We start from the raw sequence: 16,989 nt of genomic DNA on the forward strand, positions 1-16,989 counted from the left end.
CAGAGGGGCCTGGAGCCTGTCCACTGGCCTCTGCCCAGGGCTCAGAGAGCCACTGAGCTCCCTGGGCTTCCAAGCCAGAGGCAGGGGACCAGATATTCCCCAGGAGCAAGGGAGTGGACCCTGGGCTTGTCACGGACTCCTGGAGAGTCAGTGCTTCACGCCCCAGCACCGCTGCACCTGCTCTTCCGCCCCCCTCCCCCCACCCCTGCACCCTCCAGCCCCCTGGGCTCCTGGCCAGAGCCCTGGCGCCGACCCTAGGCAGGGCTCTTGGCCCCTCCGTGCCCCAGTCCCTCTTCTCTCACGTGGGGACACCAGGGCTTACAAGCAGGGTGTGAGGCCTCCTTGGATGACAGTGATGGAGCGCGGGTGGGCAGCACCCCCCCCCGCCCTTCCGTGGGCCACCAGCCCCGGGAATCGGCTGCAGCAGGGTCAGGAGGGCCGGGTGCCAGGCTCTGAAGCCACCGCGGGCTGAGGAGGCTGAGGATGGGGCGAACCGTGGGCTGGCCAGGGCGGGCTGTGGCGGGGGGCGGAGTGTTTCAGGGAGTGAGGGCGTGGGAGGCTGGCTGTGTCAACTAGGAGGGGGTGGGATTGTAGCGGGAGGGACCAAAAGCGTTCTGGGAGATTTCTTTGTTGTCTCCGGATGCAGGAGTTGAGCTTTGGGATGGCCCCCAGGAGCCCTGGAGAGGTCACATCAGAGGGGGGCGGTGGCGATGCTTCTGTCCACCACTGGGTGGCGCTGAAGGCCCCAGGCGGGGACTGCTGGCTCCGAGCCCTTCCTGCCGGAGACTGGGGCTCTGGGCCAGCGGGTGTGAGATGGAGGCTCAGAGGGGCCCAGGGGGCACCGTGGGGGTTCGGATGGGCTCTGCAGGGCCAGACGCTGGCCGGGGCACCAACTCCCCCAAGCCCGGGTCTATAAATAGCCAGTAGGCCTGGGGGGAGTCGGGCTTTTCTATAAACAGCCCTGTCCAGGCCCAGCAGCTGGGGCCCTGCCAGTCACATGGCCCAGCCCAAATTAGAACAGCCCCCTGCAGAAGCGCACAGGCTCGGCTGCCCAGGGTTCCCACCTCACGTCATACGTGGTGCCCCAGGACACAGGTGCCCCTGGAACTCGAAGCAGTGCACCGGCAGGAGCGGGAATGGGCGCGGCCGCTTTGGAGAACAGCTTGGCAAATTCTTAAGAAGCTGAACATAAACTTGCCGTATGACCCAGCCATTCTCGTTTCAGGAATCGAACCCTGAGAAACGAAAGCACACAGGCAGCACACACGTGCTCACGGCAGCGCTGCCTCACGTGGAGACCACCGGAGCGTCCACAGGTGAGCGGATGAACAACGTGTGGTCTGGCCACAGAACAGAACATTCTTCAGCCACACGAAAGAAGGGAGTCCTGACACACTACAGCCCGGCTAAATCTCAAAAACATGCTAAACCGTCACAGAAGGCCACTTGTCTGATCCCGCTTCCATGAAATGTCCACGGGAAGCCAATCCGTAGCGACAGGAGGCACTTTAGCGGTTGCTGGGGTTGGGGGAGGGGGAACGGGGAGCGGCTGCCACATCGGGGATGCGGGGACTTTGGGGGCATGATGGAAATATACTAAAAGCGGGTCACGGTGATGACTGCAGTATCTTGTAAATCTGCTGGAATTACATACACTTACAACAGGTGAGGTTTATGTCTGTAAATTACGGCCCCGTAGAGCTGTGCTCATCTCACCACTGTCCTGGACCTTGCCCCGATTCTAGGGGCTCTGTGGGAGCAGGCAGGGCCCCTCAGGCCCACCCCTCCCGCTGTCCCGCCCTCCCCTGATCCGTCCACCTGTCCACCCCTGCACACAGCCACCTATGCGCTAATGTAGCCACACCCCCCACCCATTTACCCACCCTCTCGCCCCCCCGTCTGTCCTTCCCTTCCTCCATCTACCCGTCTGTCCATCCATCATCCATCCATCCATCCACCCACCCGCATCGTCACAGCCACTGTGATCAAACCACACCCACCCACGGCTTCTGAATACAACACGGGCACGTGCTGGGCAAGCTTTGCTCTTTATTGGCCAAAGTTCCTCCAGTCTCAGCAGCACACAGCGGGGGATGGGGAGGATGGGGGGTGGCGAGCGCAGTGTGGGCAGGGGCGCCACGGGGTCAGAGACGGGAGCCCCTCTGGCTAGATCCGTCCGGTCCCCTAGGCCTGGATCCCGGCCTCCCCTCAGCCCAGCCGGGTCTGGAGGTGGAAGCAGCAGCTCGCAGGGCGGGTTGTGCTGTCCATGAGGGGACCAGGTCCTGGCTGTGGCCACAAGGGCAGACCCCTCCCTGCCTCAGGGCTGGACATGCTAGGATGCGTGTCACCTCCATGGGGTCCCCCCCCCTTCTGAGTAGAGAGACGCTGGCCCTCCCATGCACTGTCAGACAGCCTGCCTCTACCCAAAGGCCCTGGGGTCCTCTCACCCACCTACCTATCCCCGACTGGGCCACCACAGAACTGTGGAAACGCATAAACAATCCCATTCCAGTGAAACACGACTGCTTCAGACCAACTGAGTGGGCTGAGGGGCTGAGCTGTGGTGCCGGGGCTCCAGCGCCCCCACCCGCCCCGGCTAACCGCAGCTGCAGGGGGAGGGGGTCTGTGAGGGCCTGTCCCCAGAAGCAGCTGGGTGCCGGGTGACAAGCTCAGTGGTGCTGGACCCGCAGCCACCGGACCCTGCCCCCTGCAGGCTGCGGGCGGGCGCCGTGGTGCATGCGGTGTGGGGTCGGGGCTGGGCATCGGCGTTTAGAAAGCAAACCGCGAGGGGCTGGGGGCATTCAGGCAGGCCAGGAAGGCGCCAGGCAGGCCGGGCCCCAGTGCCCGTTGGGGTCCCAGCCGCAAGCCCCTGCCAGGGCTCCGGGAGACCGCAGCACTGGCTGGGTAAGGCACAGGGTTTCGGTTTCCCGGGGGCCGGTCCCAGCCTGGCCCCGGAGGAGCCCCGCTCGGCAGCACGTCCAGCGGTCCTGCTGTGGGTCCTCTCACTTGGTTCTGGGCCGGGGCCTGAGGCCTGCGGGGAGGGAGAGGAAAGAACTCGGTCAGGAGCAGCCTTGCTGTGGGCGGTGGCAGGGGGCCCGCACCGGGTCCCCAGGCTCCTGCTGCCCCCTGCTGCCCCCTGCCCAGTGGGCTGCACCACGTGTCCCCAGGTCCACTCGGACGGCAGGCCCTTTCTCTGGAGCAGCGAGGCTCACACAGGAAGCAGGTGACTGCTGCCCCCGTCCACCTGTCCAGACCGGGTTTCACAAAGCACATTTCATCACCAGGCGGGCGGGGTCTCCCCAGGTCTCACTCCGTCTGTACTCACGGGTCCCCACTGTCACCAGCTCTCCCTGGAGGCCCCAGTCACTTCCCCACCGGCCCCTCATGTGGATGCCTCCTGCCGTGTCTTTCTGCAGCTCCGTCCTCAGGGCACCGGGCCCTACACCTGTGGCTCCTGCCCCAGGCCGGCCCTGCGCCCACCCAGTGCCCTCCATGCTCTCTAGTCCCGGGGCCCTCGCCTGGCTGTTGCCCCCAGATGCCCTGCGCCCACGGCACCCCGGAGCCAGGCGGCAGCGTGGAGCTCGGGGACCAGAGCTCAAAAGAGATGGGGCAGGAGTAGAGGATCAGAGTCCCCCACACTGTGGCTGCAGGCCCAGGAGGGACAGTCAGGTGGGCCTGGGCCGGGCCGGGGCGGGCAGAGGGAGCGGGGGCGGGGCTGCACCCAGGAAAGGACCAGAGGAGCGGGCGGAGGCGCCCTGACGCCACTCCTCCCACTCTTGCCGTGGCCACGCGAGCACTGCAGCAGAGGACGGAACACACCACCCACGCTCGACACTTGCACGATTGAAAGATGGCACGACAGAACAGAAATGCTGGTGCAAACTGGGGGCCGTCACTCCGGGCATCACCCACCTGCTGCTTACTAATCAGAGGGAAAACACTCCTTGTGCAGCGGGGCTCTGCCACAACCACCACCGTAACACGTCTGGGTCGGCGTCAATGCCACCGACGCCGGGACAGACAGGCCCCTGAGCCCCTCCCGCGATGCTCTGGGGAGGACTCACGTCACGGGTGTAGGATTCCTGCCTTAAATGCAACCTGGACCCAGGTGGGGGACAAACAGGACACCTCCAAAGTGACTTCGTGTCTGCGGTGTTATGCAAGACAAAAGGGGCTGGACGTGTGGTCCTGGGCAGGACTTTGTTTCCAGAAAAGCAAAGCAACGACTATGACAGGTAGACTGGGACCAGGGGTCACCCCGGCCGGGGCTGCAGGTAAAAACAGCTCGGTGTCTGGGTGCGCGGGAGAATGGCCCTGACCTGGGGGCCCCGGGGACAAACCCCGGCACAAAGTATCCTGATGGCTATAAGCAACCCTCACATCGGTCCGTAAAGCTGTGGGGGGTGGGGGAGCAATGCAGCAGACGTCAGCAATTCTCCTATGTTTTCCACATTTTTGTAATTTCAGGGTAAAGGGTAGGTGCTGTTCATTGGGACCTCCTCACAAATTTCCTGTCGAGTTGAAGTTTTTCTCCAAATAAGAAGTTGGGGAGACAAGGAGGATAGGGGTTCTTCCTCCCGTCCTAACACTGGGATGACAGGGCCCACGAGCCTGCAGACTGGGAGCCCCAGGCCTGGCCGGGGGCGGGGGGGGACTGGGGGAGCGCAGACCCTGCACCGGGCACAGCGGTCTTTCACCAGACAGTGGCCACACATGGTTGCTGTCCCCGAACGCATGGACTGCACACTCCAATGTCCCCCACACCTAGGGCCAGCAGCTGGGGCTGCAAGGACAAATCCTGGCCCCGAGGGACAGGCGGGTGCCCTCGTGAAAGCAGACAGCCCAGCTCAGCACCCCCCGGGGGGCAACCCCCCGCAGCGCAGGGTGAAGGCTGAGCCCCGCAGCAAGGCTGAACTAGGTCACAGCTGCACTGGACCACACCCCTGCCCTGGGCTCCGGCACCAGCCCGACCTCACCTCGATGCCCTGGCCAAGCCCCGGGCACATCGGGCAGCAGGTGTGTGAGGAACAGAGGGCGCCCCCCCACACACAGGGCTCCCACCCAGGCGGGGCTCCGGTGCCCTGCACCAGATCACGGCCCACAGCACAGGCCGGGATGCCATGGGGACCCAGGCCCGTCACTCCGGTTGCAGCTGTGAGCCTCGGCAAAGACCCTGACTGTCCCACCCCATCGCGGGAGTCCCAGGAGGTGCCCACAGACCCACCCGCTGCCTCCAGGGAGAGGACGCCTGTGCATCCCCACAGGGGCCGGTGGCCTGCCTGTCCCTGGCAGCGGTCTCCAGGGTCTTCCCTGTCCCTCAACGGTCTCCCTGGGGACACGTGTGGCTGGAGCCAGGGCCAGAGGAGGGCCGGGTGCCCTGTGGATAGACTTGGGGGAAGCGAAGCCTGGCGGCCGGGAGTTAGCACGAGGCTCCGGCAGGGCGACCTCAGCCTGGTGGCCGGGCCGAGGGCCACGCCGTCCCCACCCTCTGGGCCCTGGAGCCCTGCTCCCCAAGGGCATCCTGGCTGGCCCTGTCCACCCCGTCGGCCCGGCGGAGGCTCTGAGGCCGCACCTCCCCCAACTAGGCGAGGCACAGCTCCCGCCCTTCTCCGAGAGGGAGGGGAAGCCGGGCACCGCGGCCCGGGGGACGCTGGCTGGAGGGCTGGGGGAGCTGGGTTAGTGTCCAGGAGGGCCGGGCGCGGGCCCTGCCTCTGCTGCCACCGTTAGTGCTGAGCGCCAGGCTGGTACGTACCTTACTGGATCACACAGAGTCTTTTTGTTTTATTATCGTCAGGGTCAAGGGCAACCTCTGCTTCCAAATAAAAGAAACGCGCTCAACAGCTCGCCCCTCGCGAGCGACCCTGAGCTCAGAGCGTGGACGCTGAGCCGGAACACAGTCGCACCCCAGGCCCCTCGCCGCGCCCTGCTGGAGGTGGCCCACGTAAGGCAGGCGTCAGCGGGTTAGAGGTGTGCTGGCTGGACGGTGCCCCCCAAGGCTGCCCCTTCCCGGAGCAGAGGCGCTGCCACCTCCTCTCTGGCAGGACACAGAGATGCCCCGGGAATCGCCCACACTCGGGCGGGGGGGAAGGGGTGGCAGCGGCCGGCCGCAAGGGGAGCTCCAGGGCCCTGGCGTGTGACGAATGAGCTCCAATCACGCGCCAATGCCCGGAGCCCTGCCGACTCGCCTGCCTGGTACTCCTGCTCGGGGTACAAGGAGGGAGGGGGGCCCCAAGTTACCTTCCTGGCTCCTGGAGGGGCGCTTCTTCCTTCGCTTGCCTGTGCCCTTTGACGTCCGGCCCTGGGCCCTGGGGAGGGCGCCAGACCCTGATGAGTCAGTCACAGCCTCCTCGGAGAAGGACCTGTCCAGGGAGGTGTCCAGGGCGGAGTCCGGGGCTGTGTGCTCATCATCTTCGTCTCCGTCCCCGCCACGGCCTGCGGCAGGGAGGCCAGCACCGCGGCCGTGGGCAGCTGCATCCTCTGCGCCCTCGCCTGTGGTGTCAGCCTCGGCCTGGCGGGCGCCCGGAGGGGCCGTGGGTTCCTCCGTGTCTTGGCTCAAACCCGTTGCCTTGGAGAGCTTGTCACTGGAGAAGTTGAGCGGCTTCAGGGCCTGAGTGCCTCCCAGCACCAATGAGGGCTGGGGGCCCAGAGGGTCGTCGGTGGCCAGGACATCACTGGCATCCATGTACCAGGAAGAACGCCTCTCCAGGGGCCCAGGACCACCCTTCTCTGATGAGTCTCCAGTGGGCTGGGGGCTGCTGGGGGCGGCATCAGCGAGACCCCAGCCGCGGGGCTCCTTGGCCACTGCGGCGTCGAGACCAGGCTCCGACGTGGGGAGGCTGGTGCCTCCCACAGGATCCCTGGTGGCTGCTGTGGATGGAGTACCCATCAGTGGAGGGCAGGGGCCCCTCAGTGATCCCCATCCCTAGAGCCTGCCCAAGTCGAATACCACCCACCCTGCAAAGCCCCCCCCCCCGGGAAGCTTTTCCTGGTGGCCGAGTGCGGGTTCCCACAGGGCAGGCCCAGGCCTTGATGTCCATGGTCTGTCCACGGTTGGGGGGGGGGACGCTGGGCCCCGAGACGATGGCACGTCTGCCCCCAGAGTCCCCAAGGAGCCCAAGGCAGCCTTCTCAGGAGTGGAGAGTCCCACCCCGGGGCCTCATGCCTGCCTCCTCCACCACCACAGAGCCCCTCTGAGCCCCAGGGCATCTGTCAGAGGGCCCATTGGCCCGACTCCTCTGCCGGCCTGGGGGCTGGACGGGTGGCCGTCACACCAGCCGGGGAGCCCTCTTGCAGCAGACACACGCGGAAGCATTGTGGGGGTGAGCTGGCCCTTATCTCAGGGCAGCAGGGGAGAGGAGTGGGCTCTCCTGTGAAATCAAGGAGGGCTTCTTGGAGGAAGGGAGGCCCCGGGCTGCAAGGATGGCATAGCGCGGGGGTGGCGGGAAGCAAGTGGTGACAGGGAGGCGGGGGAGGGTCTCACCAGGTGCCTTGTTCCTCGGGGGGTCTGCGGCCGTGTCCCCTCGGCCACGGGCCGTCTTGCGCAGCTGGAAGCCCTTCCTGATGTCAGCCAGCAAGGCGTCGATGACACACACCTCCTCCTGCTTCCCGCCTCCCTGCCTGACTGAGAAGCCCAGAGACGCGGCTCAGAGGGTCCCTGGAGCCCACCCGCGGAATCGCCCCAGAGGAGGGGATGTAGTGCTGCAAGACTTCCAAGGAAGGAGGAGTGGCCATGGCCCAGGCCCGCCCCCCCCCCCCACTGCCTTTGGCACAGCCTCACCAGGCTTCCCGCCCTCACCCCGCAGCCCGCGGGCCTCGTCTTCCTCCGCCAGCTGCTTCCTCCTCTCAGCCCTGGCCGCCCGCTCCTTCCGGTCCCTGTTCTCCTGCGGGACAGATGCGGCCCGTGAGCCCGGCCCCCCATCACCCCCATTCCGCCCGCCCTACCCGGCAATGGCGGGGGCCCACCTTCAGGGCGCGGATGAAGAGGTCCCGGAAGGCCTTCATGGTGCTGAGCGTGTCCTCCAGGGACAGCTGCTGGGCATCCTCACACAGGTAGGTGGCCAGCTCCAGCTGCTTCTGCCTGATGGCCTGGAACACCTCCTCCACCTCCTGGGAGGCCGTGATGCCGGCCTGGGGGCACAGGGGCAGGGTCATGGCCCTGAGGGGGCCCACGCAGGGCACCACCTGCTGTCATAGGGAGATGCCCAGGCTGGAGCCCCAGGGAGGGCGCGGTGGGGCCCATGGCCGCAGGAGGATGGCCACCGGCACAGGCCCTGCCGGCGTTGTGGTCTCTGAGCAGGACCGAGGGTCTGAGCACTGCGGCCGCAGGATCAGGGACCAGGAATAGGGGGCCGCCCTCCCGGAGGGGGGTCTCTTACTCTGGCTCTCTCCTCCCCACGCTCACCTGCCCCCCGCCCAGGGCCCCACCCACCCAGCACCTGCCTGGAGGCGTTGGGAGTACTGCTCCTGAACCTCCGGGATGGAGGAAGACACCTTCCGTTCCATCTCCAGAAGCTTCTTCAGGTTACTGCTGCACTCCGACTGGATGATCTCAAGGTTTATCCTGAAGGAGCCAGAGGGCCGTTAAAGTCAGGGGACGGCTGGTGTCCAGGCTTGCTGGGACAGCGGGGGACCCCTGGACTGCTCACCCTCAGGGACAGGGGGGACCCCCCGACTGCACACCCTCAGGGACAGCAGGGACCCCCGACTGCACACCCTCAGGGACAGTGGGGACCCCCGGACTGCACAGCCTCAGGGACAGTGGGGACCCCCGGACTGCACAGCCTCAGGGACAGCGGGGACCCCAGACTGCACAGCCTCAGGGACAGTGGGACCCTCGGACTGCACAGCCTCAGGGACAGTGGGACCCTCGGACTGCACAGCCTCAGGGACAGCGGGGACCCCAGACTGCACAGCCTCAGGGACAGTGGGACCCTCGGACTGCACATTCACTGGGACAGTGGGACCCCAGATTGCACAGCCACTGGCCGCCAGAAACACGTCAGAGCCTTCAGATGGCCTAAGTGGGTTGGGATGAAGCGCCCAGCCTACAAGGTGCTGCGTCTGTGGCGTCAGGACAGTTACCCCCACGGATCAGCCTGTCCTCGCCTGACCCTCCACAAGGCGCAGCAGCCCCGCGACAAGAGGACCTTCCACGGTGGCACGGTGCCGGGCAGGGCCTGTGCTGGGAGTGTGGACCCTGCAGGTGGATGGCCTGGGCTGCCCTCCCAGAGCTGCACCTGGGCTATGTGACCCCATGGACCCGGCCCTGCTTCCCCAGGCCTCAGTTTCCCTCCTTGTACAGTGGGGTGGCATGGCCTCATCTTGAAGGTTAACCTTGTGAAGAGGTCATGTTAGACCAGCCCCTGGCGTGACCGTAGTCAGGTCGCTCCCCAACATCCTAGGCCTCGGTTTCTTCCTCTAGGTCACACGGGCACAGGCCACGGCGGACGCGAGGTCTTGCCCAGGGTGAGAGTGTCTATCAGGCAGCAGATCCTGGGGGGCCGGGGTGGTGCCGCAACGTGCGACCCAGCCTAGTCCAGCCGCCCCACTGGCTGGGGAGCGGGCAGTGGGGGGCAGGGCAGGAGGTACCTACCCTGCCGCTCGGGAGGGCGGCTCCAGGTCCTGGGGCAGCTGCAGGAGGTCTGGGTGGCTTTCCTCCACCTCCTGCAACACGACGTGTCCGGTGAGACCCGCTGAGGCCACCCTGCAACTCCCCACCCTCAGCAGCTGTGGTTCACGGCCCTCGGAAGACCTCGGCACCCCGGGCCTCCAAGGCCTTCCCTCGGGCCTGGCCGGATTCTGCCGGTTTTGCTCTCCTTGGGGTCTGGGGAGGGACGGTGGCCAGTTGGAGTGGGTGAGGACTGCGGGGGGTGCAGTGGTGTGAAGGGGAGACCGGGGGCTCAGATGGGAGCCCCGAGGGGCTGCGGGCAGAGCGGGGCGTGGGCGCCATCCCGAAGGCCCCCCAGGCCGCGGACACCTCCAGCACGTGGTGCAGCAGCGTGACGCGGCCCTGCTGGGCCTTGGTCTCTGTGAGTTTCAGCAGCGCGCTCATCTTGAAGCCGTCCGCGTCCCCGGTGTGGCTGCCCTGCGAGGGCGGGAAGTGAGCCTCTCGGCCTGGGCCCGGGGCCAGGTGGGGATCAGGGAGCAAGGGCGGGCTGCGTGCTGCCCACTCACGTAGTTGAGGAAGTTCCCGATTTTCAGGATCAGCAGGCAGAAGACGGGCAGCCGGTGGCTGGCGAGCAGGCCTGCAGGATGGCGTCCCTTCACTGCCTCCCCGCACCCCACGCACCCCACCTCCCTGCTAGGCTCCAGGGCACGAGGGAGCGGGCAGGGCAGCGGAAACGTGACTGAAAGCAAGCCTGGAGGCTCCGGAAGCAGGAGCGACATGGGCGCTCACTGAGCCTCACGCCCCCGGGGGCAGGTGACCACTGCCCGTTCTGGGGGCGAGGACAGAGGGGAACCTCTGCCACCTGCAGCCACCCTGGCTCTCAGTCTGTGGCCAAGACGACAGGGGACATCCCCACCCGGCGTGCAACCCCAGCGGAACCGAGCCATGCCTCGGTGGTCAGGCCCGTCCGTGTCCCTGCCCGCTGGCTGGGGACTCCTCGCTCAAGGAAAGCGGTGTGCGTGTGTGTGCGTGTACGTGTGTCGGCGTGGGCATGCGTGAGTGCGTGCACGGCTCAGGCTTCAAGACGGGGCGGTGGTCTACAGGGAGGGGAAGGTTGGCACCCCCAGGGCCTGCCCGCCCCCAGCCGGGTGCCCCACTCACCCTCGCAGGCGGCGAGCAGTAGCTGGGCCTTGGGCCGCACCATGTCCAGCACGACGGCCGTGCCCTCGCACAGCAGCATGCACTCGACCCGGAGCTGGTAGCTGGGGCGGCAGGGCGGGAGCTCAGGGCCTGGGGGCCTCCACCCACCCGCCCTGGGCCCGCAGGGTCCTCTCGGCAGCGCTGGTGGGGGGTGGTCCCACGGCCTGGCCCTGTTCAGCATGCAGCTTCCCGGGCCTGGCACGGGCCCGGGAAGGGCGCTCTGGACAAGTCCCAGGCTGCCGAAGATAAGGGCAGGCGCTCCCCCGCGGGGCACCCCTCGCTCCTAGAACAGGGGCCTTCCCGGGGGTCACACGGGGGGGCCTGGGCCTGCCTGCTGGAGGCCACACAGCCCTGCCCGCTGCCCACCCCCAATGCCGTCGCCGGCCGGGAGGGAGGCCCCGGCCCACAGGGTCCCCTTGGAGGGCCCCGCGGCTAGGGACTGCTCTTCGTGGAACCCTGGGACGCGTCTACACAGCCCTGCTCTGTCCTCTGGGTCTGGGCCCAGCTCCCACCTGTGGGCAGGCCCTCGGGTGCAGGGCCGCCGAGCTCACCAGGGGATGTCCAGCAGGAGTAGGTAGAACTGGTCGGCGCTGGCCAGCCTGGCTCGATCCTCTGTGAAGGAGCGCAGGTGTTCAACCTGCAACAGGAGGCCCCCGCGTGCTCACCCAGGAGACCTGCGGCGGCTCGCTGAGGTGCCCGCTCACCGGGCACAGCTCTGGGTGGAGCTGCAGGCCCCTTGGGCCCCCCTGACACACACCTCTTGGGTCCACTCACCTCGTGCTTCTCGGGAAGGAGCTTGCGGAGCTGCTTGAGAACCTCCACGTCAAACTTGGTGGTGTCCCCAGCCCGGATCATAGCGGTGACCTCCTCGTTGGAGCTGGAGGGGTGAGAGGACGGGGGTGGTCACACGAGGCACCCCTCTTGGCCTCCTCGGGACCCTGCCAGCCTGGGACGGCCCTTGGCCCACGACACCTCTGCTGGTCATGCCCAGGTTGCCTCCCACACCTAGGAGGTCGCAGGGGCCAGGGCTGCGGGGCACAGAGAAGGCAAGCCACCTGCCCGGGGTCACACAGTAATGACGCTGGCGGCTGAATGGAACACTCCCCATCTGCCAGAGCGCCCTCTTCCTCCTCCTTCCAGGGGGCTGCTCAGGACACAGGTGGGCTGGCTCAGCGGTACCCAGTGAGCTCCCGGGCGGAACACCTGCTGCAGGGAAGGACTCAAGGGCTGGGAGGCTGGGCCACGTCCTCGGCCTGGCTTGGCCACCGCCTGTCTGTGGCTTAAAGGGTCCCCACCACTCTCTGGGTCTCATTTTCCCCAGGGAGTCTGGCCTAGTGGTCTTCAGAGCCCCCAGCTGGGGTCCTCTGTGGCTATTACCCGCGCTGTCTCTAGCCCCAGGGATGGCATGTGAACTTCCCAGGGTGGCCTGCAGAGGGCACTGCTGAGCCCAAGATGCGGGGCCGGGTCAGGCGGGGCCTGGGAGTCTGACTGGGGCTTGGCGGGAGGGGCCGGCTCTGCGACACCAGCTGCTCTCAGATCCTCGCAGCTCACCATCTAAACTGCTTCAGGAAGATGTTGAGGTTCAGGCTCTTCTTGGAGTCCAGAAAAGTGATCTGAAAAACATCCCTGACCCATCAGTACCTGGAGGGCAGCCACGGAGCCCTGTCTAAGCCCTGGCCCCTCCCTACCTCCTTGGGCTCCTTCCTGGCTGGGGCCACTGCTTGTTCCTTGGGCTTGGCCACGGGGAAGGAGAAGAGCCGCTCGATGGTGGAGAAGTCAGGCTCCACCATCTCAGTGTCCGGGCTGCTCAGTGACGCCCACATAGAGCTGCGCTCTGCGGGCAAGGGGCCGCCAGTCAGGCTCACACCTACCCCGGGAGTCTGGGGTGCAGGTGGCCCGGGCCTTGGAGGGCTGGCAGGGATGCCCTGCCTGGGGCCCAGCCCAGGGCAAGCATACAGCGGGCACTTAATAAATGCCTGGCAAAGGAAGCCCTCCAGCTGCTGCCATGCCACATATGTGGGTGTGGCTGCACTGGGTGGGGGGGGGATTGCGTCCAGGCTGGCAGGTGACCTGGCCTCTAGCCAGCCTCGGCCTTGACCTCCTCTGAGCCATCAGCACTCAGCCCCTGGGCGGCATCAGAGACACATACTGGCCTGCAGCTGTGCGAGGAGAGGGGCCTCAGAGGTGACCCCTGACCTGTCCCTGCCCCGGCTGCCCCCCATGGCGGCCGAGCCCCTGCCCTCAGAGGGGAGCCGCCTGGGGGCGTGGACTCACCTCGGGCCACGCTGGGACCCCTGACCTGCCCCTGCCCCGGCTGCCCCCCATGGCGGCCGAGCCCCTGCCCTCAGAGGGGAGCCCCCTGGGGGCGTGGACTCACCTCGGGCCACGCTGGACGGCAGCTTCTGCCAATTCAGCTTCTTCATGCGCAGGGTGGGGGGCTGCACCCGCCGGTGGCTGGGGACCCAGGCGGAGCCCAGGCTGTGTGCCACGGTGATCTCCTCCATGCCGCCCGCTGCAGGGGGCCCGGAGGTGCCCGGCAGGGGCGGGGGCGGGGGTGGGCACCCCAGGCCTGGGGGTGGAGGCGGGGGGGGTATGGTCCCACTAGGGCCAGGCAGTGGGGGAGGTGGGGGTGAGGGAAACGCGGCCCCCAGGCTCGGCAGGGGCGGGGGTGGAGGAGGTGGGGGGGGCGGGGGCGGGGGACAGGTTGCGGTGCCAGGGAGGGGGGGTGCAGCTGGGGGCGGGGTGGGCTCCAGCTGCTCCGGGGCTGTGGGCTGTGGCGCCGTCCTGCCACTCTCGCCCTGGACGCTGGCAACGTGCAGGCCGGCGAGGGCTGCCGCTGGCTGCTGGTCCCCGACACCCACTGTCGGGGCACCGGTGTTTTGGGGGGAGCTGCCCCTTCGACTCTGGCTGAGGTTGACCTGGACACCCTTGTGGGCCTTGTCCAGGGAGTGAGGGCGGGGCCGCCCCTTGATGGACAGGAGCCGCTCGACCATCTCCTCCAGGGTGCACTCCTGGGCTGGGGTGGGAACATCCAGGTCAGGGTGGGGGGCATCCGGAAAGGTGCAGCCCCCTCCCTCGGGCAGAGGCGGGTTAAGGACCGAGGCTGGCCCCTTCCCCCCACAGGCTAAGAACCCAGTGTGCCCACCAGGCTGGGGTCAGGGAGGGGGACGCGGGCGGGGGCTACAGGCACGGGGCCCCTGCCCACACCCCATCCCACCCACTCACTGTCACTGGCCAGGAGCACGGCTCGGTTCACCAGGCTCTCCAGGGCCTCCCAGAGCAGCTGGCTGGAGCGGAGGGTGGGCTCCAGATGCAGGAGGCCCTGCAGCACAGACAGCAGGTGGGCGGACACCGGGGAGCAGCTCACCTGGACGGGGTGGGCAAGGAGTACGGGTCACAGCCATCGCCTCCCCAGGAGCGTCCACCCTGTCACCCCTCTAGGCCCCACGGGGGCCCTGGCGATGTGCCTGAGTCAGGGCTCCCTGACGGGCACGCCGGTGACACCTGGGGTCAGGTCAGCGTCGGGGGGCGGTCTGTGCCCTGTGGGATGTGCAGCATCCTGGTCTCCCCCCACTCGAAGCCAGTCGCACCCGTGCTCAGTTGTGACAACAACCCCAGATGTCTCCAGATGTTTCTGGATGCCCCCGGGGACGCTGGCCCCTGGCTGAGAGCTGCTGGGTTCCGTGAAGGGAGCGGCTGAGCTGGACCAGAACCCAGCACCCCGACTCGCTGGTCCCGAAGTCCCCTCGGTACCCCTCACGGTGGCCGGTGGGCTGGGCCCAGGACAGCGCAGCCAGCCTGTCCTCCTGGGTCCTGTGGCCCTGGCTCTGGCCGGAGACAGCCCAGACCCGGCCCCAGGCAGCGGACTCCAGCCTCTGCCTCTCTCCAGCCCCCCAGGCCTCTCAGCTCTGGATGTGGCTCCCGCCGGCCCCAGCAGGGCAGGGTATGGCCAGCACAGGACAGGAGGCCCCTTCCAGCCCTGGGCCCACCGGCCCCTCCCCCAGACAGTCCCGGGAGGGGCTGCCCGCCTGGCCCACCTTGTGGAAGAGGGAGGCGAAGACCTCCTGGTGGCTGCTGACGTCGACGCCCCCGAAGACCCGCAGCAGCTCCTCTTCGTCCTCGGCCTTGGCCTCCCTGAAGGCCTCCAGCTGGATGAGCAGGTCCTCGTCCTCCAGGTCTCTGCGGCGGGAGGGTGGGAGGGGGGCGGGCGGGCTCAGCGGCTGCTCCCCCAGCCTCCCTGCCCCCGACAGGCGCGCACACAGCCCTGAGCAGGGCCCGAGGCCTGCAGGTGGCCGCCGTAGCCAGGGGCAGCCGGCCTCCCCGGTCAGCTCCGCGCCCCTCGGGACAGGAAGCGCGAGTTCTCACACTCGCAGGGACAGACGGAGGGGCCGTGCCGCGGGGGGCATGGAAGGGGGGGCAGGCCCTCCTCTGGGTGCTGGAGGGCGGCACCAAGGCTGCCCCCGAGGCGTCCCCCCGGCCTCTGCGAGCAGGCGTGGGGCTCTGGTCTGAGCGGGGTGCTGTGCGTTCACCGAGCCCAGCACAGGCCCGTCCTCAGCCTGGGCAACGAGCCGCCCCCTCAGCGCCCGGCAGACCTCTGGCGGAGGCCGGCGTAGCCCCAGTCGCACCAGCTGGGGCTCCTACTGCTGGGGTGGCCCCCTGCCCACCTCCCTGGGGGTGGAGGCCCCACCCTGGAGCGTGGTCCTGGCAAGGCCTGGGATGGGCTTCTCAGCTACACGGGTTTCTAGATGTCCGTTTAAATTTGGATTTTAAGTAAATACTGAACGACATTTAGCACAAGTATATCCGTGCGACATGTGGGACGTACTTATACTGACAGAGCGATCTGTTGTCTACCTACGATCCAATTTAACTGGGCGTCCTGTACCGTACCTGGTAACTTAGTCTCTCGGCGCAGCTCCCAAGCCCCTGGGTGGGAAGTTCTGCTTAATGGCCTGTCCAGCAGCGCTAGGAATGGCCAGCTGGGTTCTCCCTGGGACCTGGCCCCAGGAGCGGTGGGCCTGCTGGGGCCACTCCAGGAAGCCCCCTCCCTGCCCATCTGGACGCGCTGCTTGGGACCCAGGGGGAAGGGGGGCCTGGTTCTGGGGAGCAGAGTGGGGACTCACCGCAGCCGCATCAGAACGTCCAGCAGCTGCAGCCCTGGGAACGGACGGGTGCGGTAAGTCTCAGAGGCTGCTGCTCGGGCAGCCCACCCTTGGGTCACCCGCATCTTTGACACCTGCATCTCCACCCTTTCCCTGGGCTCACTCCTACCAGCCAAAGCACCCCGCCCATTCCCTCGGGACACTGGGGATATGGGGCTCTCGGGGGAGACCACACTGGACGCACAGTGGTCCCCAGTAAACGGTCCCTGGCACAGCCAGCAGGGCTGGAACTGGACGTCAGAGGACCCGCCTCCCTCCACTGCCCGGCAGCCTTGCACAGAGAGCCCTCCAGGGCTAATGTCCAGGGGTCCCGGGGCCCTCGGTCCACCGAAGGGAGCAGGTGGGGGCAGGAGGATTCCCGGGCCCACGCAGAGCCTGCCTCTGGGGCCCTGGAGTGGAGGGCACGGGGCGTCTCCCCAGAAGGGGCAGCGCGGGCTGGGCGGCCAGGGCCCCAGTGGCGGGGGTCCGGGCAGGGCTACCGATGAACTCGCTGCGCAGCTGGGCGCGGGCACGGACGTCCTCGGGGCCCAGGATGATGGCGTTGACCACGCTGAGCAGGGTGGCCACGTAGGGCACGTTGTCGCTGTCCGAGAGCTCGTTCATGATGACGCTGAAGCGGTACTGCTGACTGCACACCGTCTGCAGGGCGGACGGGGTCAGCGTGCCCCCAGGCCCCACCCAGGCGCCAGCCACCCACCGCTCACCTTGTAATGGTCCAGGGCGTCCAGGGTCAGGGCGTGGCCCTCGGGCGAGTAGACGCACAGGGCCGCCAGCAGCTCCAGCACCTGCTTCTTGACCATCACGTTGGACGTGTCCAGAGCTGCCAAAGGCAGGGGGCCTCTCAGAGGGGCCCACTGACCCCAGCCCGGGCTTCCCTCCTCTCGCCCTGCCCCCACCCGTGCCCACCGACCCCAGCCCGGGCTTCCCTCCTCCCGCCCTGCCCCCACCCGTGCCCACCGACCCCAGCCCGGGCTTCTCCTCCTCCCGCCCTGCCCCCACCCGTGCCCACCGACCCCAGCC

At 67.6% G+C, this 16,989-nt stretch overlaps 1 protein-coding gene across 10 annotated transcripts in view; it reads right to left on the bottom strand.

The window, feature by feature from the left end:
* Positions 1-2,029: 2,029 nt before the first annotated feature.
* Positions 2,030-16,989, bottom strand: part of INF2 (inverted formin 2) — a 28,339-nt gene continuing 13,379 nt past the window's right edge. For 2 of the 10 annotated variants that reach the window (XM_033850545.2, XM_033850542.2), the window contains exons 3-23: positions 16,674-16,789; positions 16,449-16,608; positions 15,931-15,964; positions 14,845-14,986; positions 14,033-14,174; positions 13,185-13,823; positions 12,496-12,641; positions 12,359-12,420; positions 11,582-11,684; positions 11,359-11,444; positions 10,769-10,869; positions 10,174-10,244; positions 9,977-10,084; positions 9,593-9,663; positions 8,440-8,560; positions 7,963-8,127; positions 7,778-7,880; positions 7,481-7,621; positions 6,238-6,867; positions 5,753-5,809; positions 2,030-3,031 (exon numbers count right to left, since the gene is read on the bottom strand). In XM_033850545.2, the coding sequence (XP_033706436.1) occupies positions 5,754-5,809; positions 6,238-6,867; positions 7,481-7,621; positions 7,778-7,880; positions 7,963-8,127; positions 8,440-8,560; positions 9,593-9,663; positions 9,977-10,084; positions 10,174-10,244; positions 10,769-10,869; positions 11,359-11,444; positions 11,582-11,684; positions 12,359-12,420; positions 12,496-12,641; positions 13,185-13,823; positions 14,033-14,174; positions 14,845-14,986; positions 15,931-15,964; positions 16,449-16,608; positions 16,674-16,789 (3,197 nt within the window). In that variant the 3' untranslated portion in view covers positions 2,030-3,031; position 5,753. Of the gene's footprint in view, positions 3,032-5,752; positions 5,810-6,237; positions 6,868-7,031; positions 7,368-7,480; positions 7,622-7,777; positions 7,881-7,962; positions 8,128-8,439; positions 8,561-9,592; positions 9,664-9,976; positions 10,085-10,173; positions 10,245-10,768; positions 10,870-11,358; positions 11,445-11,581; positions 11,685-12,358; positions 12,421-12,495; positions 12,642-13,184; positions 13,824-14,032; positions 14,175-14,844; positions 14,987-15,930; positions 15,965-16,448; positions 16,609-16,673; positions 16,790-16,989 lie in introns of those variants that run through there. The other 8 variants (XM_033850543.2, XM_033850547.2, XM_033850544.2 and 5 more) reach the window with 8 other exon arrangements.

Source organism: Tursiops truncatus, chromosome 2 (genome assembly GCF_011762595.2).
Source record: "Tursiops truncatus isolate mTurTru1 chromosome 2, mTurTru1.mat.Y, whole genome shotgun sequence".
Taxonomy (NCBI): domain Eukaryota; kingdom Metazoa; phylum Chordata; class Mammalia; order Artiodactyla; family Delphinidae; genus Tursiops; species Tursiops truncatus.